The sequence below is a fragment of the Mus musculus genome, chromosome 11 (assembly GCF_000001635.26).
Source record: "Mus musculus strain C57BL/6J chromosome 11, GRCm38.p6 C57BL/6J".
Lineage (NCBI taxonomy): Eukaryota > Metazoa > Chordata > Mammalia > Rodentia > Muridae > Mus > Mus musculus.
In genome coordinates this window covers 101,759,150-101,768,634 of record NC_000077.6, presented here as the reverse complement: position 1 = coordinate 101,768,634, position 9,485 = coordinate 101,759,150, and the positions used below count along the sequence as shown (strand labels likewise).

The 9,485-nt window shown below is 46.6% G+C and overlaps 1 protein-coding gene across 1 annotated transcript in view; it reads right to left on the bottom strand.

Moving 5' to 3' along the window:
* Positions 1-1,276: 1,276 nt before the first annotated feature.
* Dhx8 (DEAH (Asp-Glu-Ala-His) box polypeptide 8) overlaps positions 1,277-9,485 on the bottom strand; it is a 34,403-nt gene continuing 26,194 nt past the window's right edge. The window contains exons 19-23 of the mRNA NM_144831.2: positions 6,289-6,426; positions 4,610-4,738; positions 4,294-4,490; positions 3,678-3,857; positions 1,277-1,995 (exon numbers count right to left, since the gene is read on the bottom strand). Coding sequence (NP_659080.2) covers positions 1,776-1,995; positions 3,678-3,857; positions 4,294-4,490; positions 4,610-4,738; positions 6,289-6,426 — 864 coding nt within the window. The 3' untranslated portion in view covers positions 1,277-1,775. The remainder of the gene's footprint in view (positions 1,996-3,677; positions 3,858-4,293; positions 4,491-4,609; positions 4,739-6,288; positions 6,427-9,485) is intronic.

Sequence of the window (9,485 nt, the reverse complement as noted above, 5' to 3'; positions counted from 1 at the left end):
AAGCACTGGCTGCTCTTCCAGAGGACCTGGTTTTCACCCCCAGTACCCACGTGATGGCTCCCAAACATTTCTAATTCCAACTCCAGAGGGTCTGATATCCTCCTCTTCTGGCCACTGCAGGTACCAGGTATGGCATATAAATGGTACGTGGACATGAGTGTAGGCAAAATACCCATACATATAAAATGAAATACTTGAAGCAATTTTTTTCCCCTAAAGAAACAAAACCAGCCTGGTGATGTACACTTGTAAACCTAGCAGTTCAGAGGCAGGAGGACCACCATGAATCCAAAGCTAGCTTGGGCTATAGAGTGAGAACCAGTTTCAAACATACACACAGGGGGTGGGGGTTGGAGTCCCATTCTCAGGCTAGTTCTCCCTCCGAATCTCAGCAAGACACTCATTCCCTTCAGAGTAGCCTGGGCTTGTAATTGGCGTGGCTATTCTGATGGGCGGTCAGAGGTCAGATCCAGGGGTCACAGCAGAGAAGTGACAAAGGGAAGGAATACCCACAGATGCATCCCCAGTTTGCCCTGCAATCCTGCCCTTTCTGGGTGCTCAGTATAGAAGACACGCATCCCTCCTCCAATGAAGAGGGAGAAGGGCAGGAAAGGCCGTATCCTTTTCTTTAGGCATCTGGCCTACGATTCAGCACTTAACTTACAGTTAGGAGTTACTAACGTGGGGCTGAAGGAGGGATCCCATGGGCTCCTCAGCGAGCTCCAGTCTGGCTTGGCAGGATGATGGGTCTCCCTCCCATCAGCACAGACCCTCCATAGTTCTCAGAAGGGGAACTAGGAAAACAACTAACAGGAGTGAGGGTATGGGTCACTCCCCACAGCAAAGTCCCCTAAGCTCGCAGTAGATGAGAGGCGGGCTGGCTTTCTGCTGACAGAGAGGGAACGCTGTCATTGTGTCGTTATTTGCTATGTTTTAAAGGAAATGGAACACACCACTCTAACAGTGGCAGGAAGGAGACAAAGGATCAAGGAGAGCTTTGTGATCCAATGCGGCTTCTGTAACCGCCAGGAGCCAGACTGAAGCACTCTGGCACAGACTCGGTTAATCTGGGGCCATGTGCTGCCAAGGCTGAGCTAGCTCTAGTGATGCTGAAAGACAGACTGGAAGTTTGGTCCATGCATCATCATGTCTGGACCCAGAGAGGCCTGGGATCTGGTGTCAGAGACCTTGCCATGTGTACCACACTGAACTCAGGCCGAGAGCCTGACCTTACAGCTAGCCCTGCCCAACAAGACAAAGTCATAATAAACCATTGTTTCCTTAAAAAAATAAATATTTCCAGGAGGTAGAAATCTGAGTACAGAGGCTGGGGAGTGGGTAGAGAGTGGGGCTGACATGGAACACGAGTGTCATGGTTCATTCCTTCAGCAAGCAGAGCTGGGGTATCAGGCCCTTGTGGGTCTGCCATGCATCAGTTACTCATGTCCCTTGCCTTTCCCAGGATGCACACCTTATCTGATTGTTCTTTTGTGTGTGTGGCTTTTTTCAAGACAGGGTTTCTCTGTGTGGCCCTGGCTGTCCTGGAACTCGCTCTGTAGACCAGGCTGCCCTTGAACTCAGAGATCTTCCGGCCTCTGCATCCCAAGCGCTAGGATTAAAGGCTCTGGCCAAAGCCCTGCTTAAATGTTTCTATCTTACACTATGAAGAGAGTCAGGCTTCGAAAATGCTCAGTTTAAGATCAGTCACCACAGGACTAGCTTGTCATCAGTCACAGGAAGCCATGATACAGGAGAGGCAAGTAGTCAGCTGTCTTTCAGCGCCGGCGGAAGGCTCGGGAGATTCTCCAGGCGTTCGGCTCCTCATACCGATTGTACAGAGGCTCCAGGCGCTGCTGTTTCTTCTGCTTGCTTAGCTTGGTTGGGTCAGAAACTTTGAAGAAAGCCGGAGCAAACTCCACAAGCCACCGGGGGTCGATGGTGGTGACCTCACGCATGTATTCCTTTGTGGTCAGCACAAGTTCGTGGTATACCACCCTGTGGGAGACAGACAGGACTCAGGCCTTAGATTAGACCCCACACTCCACAGCCAGTTTGGTCCACTGGGCGACCACAACTGAGCTGACATTTTGTTCTTTCATTTCTCCTGCTTGATCCCTCAGGAGACTACCGAAGCCACACCTCATGCTGCAAGCCTACACCCTTCCAAAACAAGCCTGCTTGCAGAGAGCCAGCTCTAGTCCCGACTCTGGCATGAACCAATTGAGTAACAGTGAAAACAGCCCCATCCCTTCTCTAGATTCCAGTTTCTTGTTCTGTGAAATAAAACGGAGCTTTCTCTCCCAGATAGCTCCCATAGAATTCCAAGTTCTATAGAGAGGCCACAGAGATTATCGCAAAGGAATGCTGAGGACCAAGTGGGCAAGGCAGTGGTAGCACCAGGTATAGTGGCACATGCTGGTGTGTATGTGTGTGTGTGTGTGTATGTGAGAGAGAGAGAGAGAGAACATGCACATACAAGTGGAGATCAGAGGACAGCTCTGTGGAGTCAGTTCTCTTCTTCCACCTTTCTGTGGGTCCTGGGGTCGTCTAGCAAGCACCCTTCTTGCTGAGCCATCTCATGCCTGTTTTTGTTTGCTCGAGACTGGGTTTCCATGTGTATAATCTAGATTGGTCTCAAACTCAGGGCAATCTCCTTCTTTAGCCTCCTGAGAGCTGGGATTACAAGTGTGAGACATCGCTGGGTGTAGAGGTGCATGCCTTTAAACCCAAGAAATTGGGAGGCAGAGGCAAGAAGATCTCTCTGAGTTTGAGGCCACCCTGGTCTACCTAGTGAGTTCTAGACCAACCAGAGATACACAGTGAGACCCTATCTAGAAACAAACAGACAAAACAAAACAAAAAGCCCACAAAACCATTTTAAGACCATCTCATTAGATGATTTCTAAGCTCTTTCCCTGCTTTCACCCCTATAATTTTACTTCTCTTAAAAGGGCTGTTTATGCTGAGCAGTGGTGGTGCACGCCTTTAATCCCAGTCAGCACTCGGGAGGCAGAGGCAGGCGGATTTTTGAGTTCAAGGCTAGCCTGGTCTACAGAGTGAGTTCCAGGACAGACACAGAGAAACCATGTCTCAAAAAAAAAAAAAAAACAAAAAAGAAAAAAGAGAAAAAAAAAAAAAAAAACTAAAAAAAGGCTGTTTATGGGCTGGAAAGGCAACTCAGTAGATAAAATGCTTGCCTTGCAATAATAGCTCAACCCTCAGCACCAACAGAATGCTGGGCATGGTGATGTGCATTTGTGATCTCAGTGCTGAGGAGGCAGAGACAGAGGACGCCTGGGGCTCATCAGCCAATCTAGTCTAATTGTGTGCTCCAGGCGGTAAGATGATCTTAAAAGGAGAATGCCTCCTGAGGCTGTCCTCTGCCCTCCACACACATGCACAAATGTACACCTGTATACACACAAATACATACTAAAGAAAAATGGGGAGCTTGTTAGTGTACCTAATTTGGGCTTCTGCTACTCTAGAAATACAAAGTCAAAAGGAGAAGTGGGGGTGCTGGAGACTCAGAGGCAGGAGTGCTTATGAGCTCTCTCTCTCTCTCTCTCTCTCTCTCTCTCTCCCTCCCTCCCTCCCTCCCTCCCTCCCTCCCTCCCTCCCTCCCTCCCCCTCTGTGTGTGTGTGTGTGTGTGTGTGTGTGTGTGTGTGTGACCTACCATTCGGGCTGTCTGTTGAAGAGAGCACTGGAGGGGTGGATATACACCACCTGCTGGTCTATCAGAGTCCGGTAGCCTTCCTGTGGGTCCTTCTTGGCAGCGTTCCGGAAGAACCCACTGCAGATGGCCTTCTGCACTCGGACTGTGGATTTGCCACAGGAGACCACGTCCAGCTTGTGCCTATCAGGATAGTAAGAGCAAAGACGCCATGAGCCTGCTCTGTAAGCTGGGTGCCAGCTGCTCAACGTTCCACCTTAGGGTGCTCACAGTTAGTCACCAGGACCTTCCTCAGAGCTCAGAGGAGTACTGGACATGACAGGCAGTATGAAGGAACTAGAAACCAGACGCTGGCTCAGGCAAGAACCCAACCCCAGACCAATGATCCAGAGGCTTGTAAGCAAAGCATTTTTCTTGGCTAATTCAATTATCTTCCTCTTAGGAAGTTTCTGAAGTGCTGCTTAGCCACACTCCTGCCTGGGGAGGAGACAGCCTACACCAAATGAGATGGACACTCTCTGTACACAGGTGCCTAGAACTGTGCAAATACATTCGGAGTGACAGAAGACCCAGGAGACATGACCACCCAAACACTAATATCACCACACTCCTGACTGACCTGTCCATTATGCCTAACATCTGCTTCCGAATGTCCTGGGCACGGCGTAGGGAACGAGCCTGAATAAAATTCTCATAGCACCACGGGTTGGAGAATTTGTTGTTCTTCCAGGAGTTGTATACGGCCAGCAGGGTGAGGTGGTCCCCTTCTGTCTGGTGGAATTTGGCTTTCTTCTGATCTGCAAGGGCCTGTTTATCCTGCCAGGCAGTGGGACAGAGAGTCATTCCTTCCCTGTAGGCCTTGTCCCCGACAAACATCACAGAACAGGCTGATGTCACTGCACCAGTGCATCAGAACATGGGGTTGAGCACCTTACCTTGGGTCGGTAGAAGACGTTCTGCACAGACAGCATGGACACGATAGTTAGCATCTCTTCGCTGCAGCCCAGATGCACAGACATGATGAGCATTTTGCACAGCATTGGCTCCAGAGGGAACTCTGCCATCTACAGGAATAAGAAGAAATTACAACTGTTTCCCTACAGACCATGCGCATGGACTTGACTAGGAAGTAGAAAATAGATGAGGAAATGTCCCCATGATGATTTGGGGCACCTGTCTCTACCACATATTTCCTTTGTTAAATAAGCCCTTCGTGCCTAAGAACATATCTACTGTTGATGTGAATGTTGCAAATACCTTTAATTTGTTTTTGAGTCTATATAGGTAGCTAGTTCCAGGCCAATCCCAGCTACACACAGAATAACTTGTTTTAAAATAATAATAATAATAATTATAATCATAAATAGAATGAAGATTAGATTCAGTAATATATCTGGAGTAAAATTAACTGCAAATAGTCTTTACTATTAAAAAGAAATATTTTAAAGTGATAATATAAAATTGAAGTTAAAAAAGCAAAACCTTAAACAGGTAAGACAGGTAAAAGTGTCTGCCACATAAGCTGGTGACCTGAGTTCAATCTGAAGAACGCATGAAAAGGAGGAAAGAGAGAACCAACGCCACAGACTTGGCACCTGACCACACCCAGCACTCACACACTAATAATAACAATAACAATAATCGGGGAACAACAACAACAACAACAACAACAATAATTGGCTAGAGAGATGGCTCAGTGGTTAAGAGCCTGGGCTGCATTTCCTGAAGACCTGGCTTCAATTCCCAGCACCTATGTGACAGCTCACAACTGTCTGTAACTCCTGTTGCAGGGGATCCAACCCCCTCACACTTGTAGTCAAAACACCAATGAAAATTAAAAAATAATAAATTAAATTTGAAAAAAAAAAAAAAGACACTTTAAAAAATAAATTTAAATACCCAGGAGTGGTGGCAGATGCCTTTAATCCCAGTACGGGGAGGCAGAGGTAGGCAGATCTCTATGAGTTCAAGGCCAGACTGGTCTACAAAATGATTTCCAGGACAGCAAGGGCTATACAGAGAAAAAACAAAACAAAAATACTAAACAATAAACAAACAAACCTTGAGTAGAAATAAACTCTACCTATTCCTTGAAAGAAAATGAAAAGAGGGCTGGAGAGATGGCTCAGAGGTTAAGAGCACTGACTGCTCTTCAGAGGTCCTGAGTTCAATTCCCAGCAACCACATGGTGGCTCACAACCATCTGTAATGAGATGCAATGCCCTTTTCTGATGTGTCCGAAGACAGCTACAATGCACTCATATACATAAAATAAATAAACAAATAAATCTTTAAGGAAAAAAAGAAAAAAGAAACTGAAAAGAATCCCGAGCCTGGTGAGGTGGTGCCAGGCCAGGTGAGGTGGTGCCAGGCCTGGTGAGGTGGTGCCTGCCGGCAATCTCAGCACTTGGTAGACAGAGGCCAGAGATCAGGAGTTCATCCTCGGCTACATAAACAGTTTCAGGCCAGCCTGGGCTCACACTCTCCATTCCCCCTCCACCGCCCTTCTAAAGAGTATTTAATCCTACTCAAAGCTTCTCCAAGGCCTCAACACAAGGTGGAAAACTGGTCAGGGCGTCCTCCCAAAGCACCCCAAGTTCCCTCTGCCCCTCACCCTGCGGCCCAGGCGAGTGAGCAGGCCCTCGTCGTCCAGGGCCCCCAGTGTATACAGCTGCTCCATGGCCGTGATCAGAGTTTCCATCGGTGGGGCATCCATGAAGTCAAAGGACAGCAGGTCATTAATACCCATGGCCTAGAAAACAGAGCAACAGGAAGATGAGTCTCACAGTTGAAACAGGTCCCCTGTCACATTCTCTGCTGTTTCTTCAATGCAGTTAGGAAGCCCAGAGAGGCAGTAACTTCCAGATTCTCAGTACATAAAGATTCTCATACCACTAACAACCATGTATTTTCTCAGGAAACTTTCTTTCTGTGTCCACTTCCTGAGTGCTGGAATCACAGGCATGCACCACTATGCCTAGTTATGCAGTGCTAGAGATGGTACCTAAGGCTTCACAATGGTAAGCAAGCATTCTGGCACCTAGGACTTACCCGACCCTCTTAGGAAACTTAAAAACTATTGTTTCTGTGTTGGAGAAATGGCTCAGAGGTTCAGAGCACTGGCTTCTCTTTTAGGGATCCTGAGTTCAATCCCAGCACCCACATGATAAGCATCTATAATGAGATCTGTTGCCCTCTTATGGCCTACAGGCATAGATGCAGGCAGAAGAACACTGTATACATAATAAATAATTTTTTGTTTTGTTTTGTTTTGTTTTCGAGTCAGGGTTTCTCTGTATAGCCCTGGCTGTCCTGGAACTCACTCTGTAGACCAGGCTGGCCTCGAACTCAGAAATTCACCTGCCTCTACCTCCCAAGTGCTGGGATTAAAGGTGTGCGCCATCACTGCCCGGCAATAAATCTTTAAAAACCAATTCCTTCCATGGTGGAGAGACAGCTCAGAGGCACTTTGTCTTCTTCCAGAGTTCGGGGCCCAGAGCCATCATCAGGCAGCTCACCCATCTGTAACTCTCACTATAGGCAATCCAGTGCCCTGGCCTTCTAAGACACCTGCACTTCTATACAAGGATACAAGCTCTAAGAGTTACAAATTTATAAACAAAACAAAAACATTCCTTCGAAATAAATAAACAGAGCAGGGCAGTAAGTCCACAAAGTGAGGTGGTGAGCAAAGTTAGACATTTCAGTAGATATTTCACCAAAGAGGACACACAAGCTTCTGCTAAGGACAATGCAAGTCAAACCTACTGTAGCAAGATAGAAAAAACAAATAAAACAAATCAGGAAACTTTGTACATTTCTTACAGGAATGTGAAACAGTCACTATGGAAAGTAGTTTGGTGACAAATTAGAAAGTAAAACATACTGGGGGGGGGAGAAAGAAAGAAAGGAAAGGAAAGGAAAGGAAAGGAAAGGAAAGGAAAGGAAAGGAAAGGAAAGGAAAGGAAAGGAAAGGAAAGGAAGTAAAATGTAGCCTGGACAGTGGCTCTGGCTTTAATTCCAACACTCAGGAGGCAGAAGAAGGCCAATCTTTGTAAGTTTCAAGCCAGCCAGGCAAAATAGTTATCAGAATGCTTTAAGAAGTTAAACATAGCCGGGCGTGGTGGTGCACGCCTTTAATCCCGCACTCGGGAGGCAGAGGCAGGCAGATCTCTTGAGTTCGAGGCCAGCCTGGACTACAAAGTAAGTTCCAGGACAGCCAGGACTACACAGAGAAGCCCTGTCTCGAAAAACCAAAAACCAAGAAGTTAAACCTATGACCCAACCTGTCTGTCTCTAGGCACTGAAGTAAGAATATCCAGAGGAGGCTGAAGAGACTGAACCTGAGGTCAGTTCCCAGCACCCACATCAAATGGCTCACAACAAACTGCATCTCCAGGTCCAGGGCATCCGACCGTCTGGCTTCTGTGAGCACCTGAACCTATGTGACATACTCACCCACACATACACACATAGTAAAAAAGAAATCTTAAAAAACACATTAGGGGGCTGGTGAGATGGCTCAGTGGATAAAGAGCACTGACTGTTCTTCCAAAGGTCCTGAGTTCAAATCCCAGCAACCACATGGTGGCTCACAACCATCCATAATGAGATCTGACTCCCTCTTCTGGAGTGTCTGAAGACAGCTACAGTGTACTTACATATAATAAATACATAAATCTAAAAAAAAAAAAACACACACACACACACACATTAAAGGGTCAGAGAGAGATGGCTCTGACTGTTCTTCCAGAGGACCGGGGTTTGATCCCCAGCACTGATGGGGCAGCACACTGACGGGGCAGCTGACAACATCTGTAACTCTAGTGCCAGGAGAGCCAATGCCCTGTTCTGGTCTCCTCAGGCACCTCATACACATGGTAGAGAGACAGACATACTTGCAGACAAAGCACCCATACACATATAAATATTTTTAAACACATATTGAAACTAGGAACTCAGATATTTGTACTCTAATGTTCACAGCAGCAGAAATCACAAGAGCCAGAAGGTAGGGACACCCCAAAAAATCCTCAGATGAATGGAGGGGTATTACCCTAAGTCAGCCATGAAATCCAAACACATACTGCAGCCTGCCTACACCTCTGAAGCATTGTGCTAAGTGAAGTTAGGAAGACACGAATGAACAAATATTGCGGAATTCACTTACATATGTTAAACAGATTGTGTAACTGTGTGTGCATGCATGTGCACACACACGCACACATTACCAAAGGCTAGAGAATGGAAAAGGGAAGTTGGCTAAAGAGATACTTCTGGGAACAGATCTGTGCAATAGCTATACAAAGCTGTGACTAGACCTAATGTTGTAGAATTAACACTTAAAAACTTACACTGGCCAAACACAATGGTACACATCTATACTCCTGGTACTCTGGAAGTAGAGGATCACAAGTTTGTGACCAGCAAGACCCTGCATCAAAGTAAGAACATAAACAACAAAATAAGCCACAATGGCTGTAGTGCAGCTCAGGGGGCGTGAGAGTTCAGTGTGCTTGGGGCTGAAGGTTCAAAACCCAACACCAGCCAAGTGTAGCAGTCCATACCTATGGTACCAGTGCTCAAGGCAGCAGTAGGCAGATCTTTGTGAGAGTCTGAGGCTGCCTAGTCTACAAGGGAATTTCAGGCCATCCAGGACTACACACTCAAGTTCATTACCAAAAACAACAAACAAGAAGGAAGGAAGAGGAGGAAGAAGAAGAAGGAGAGGAAGAAAATAAGACCAAAAAAAAAAAAAAAAAGCTGAGAGCAAGCTCTGCATTTTACATTATGCATATTTTACAATAATTA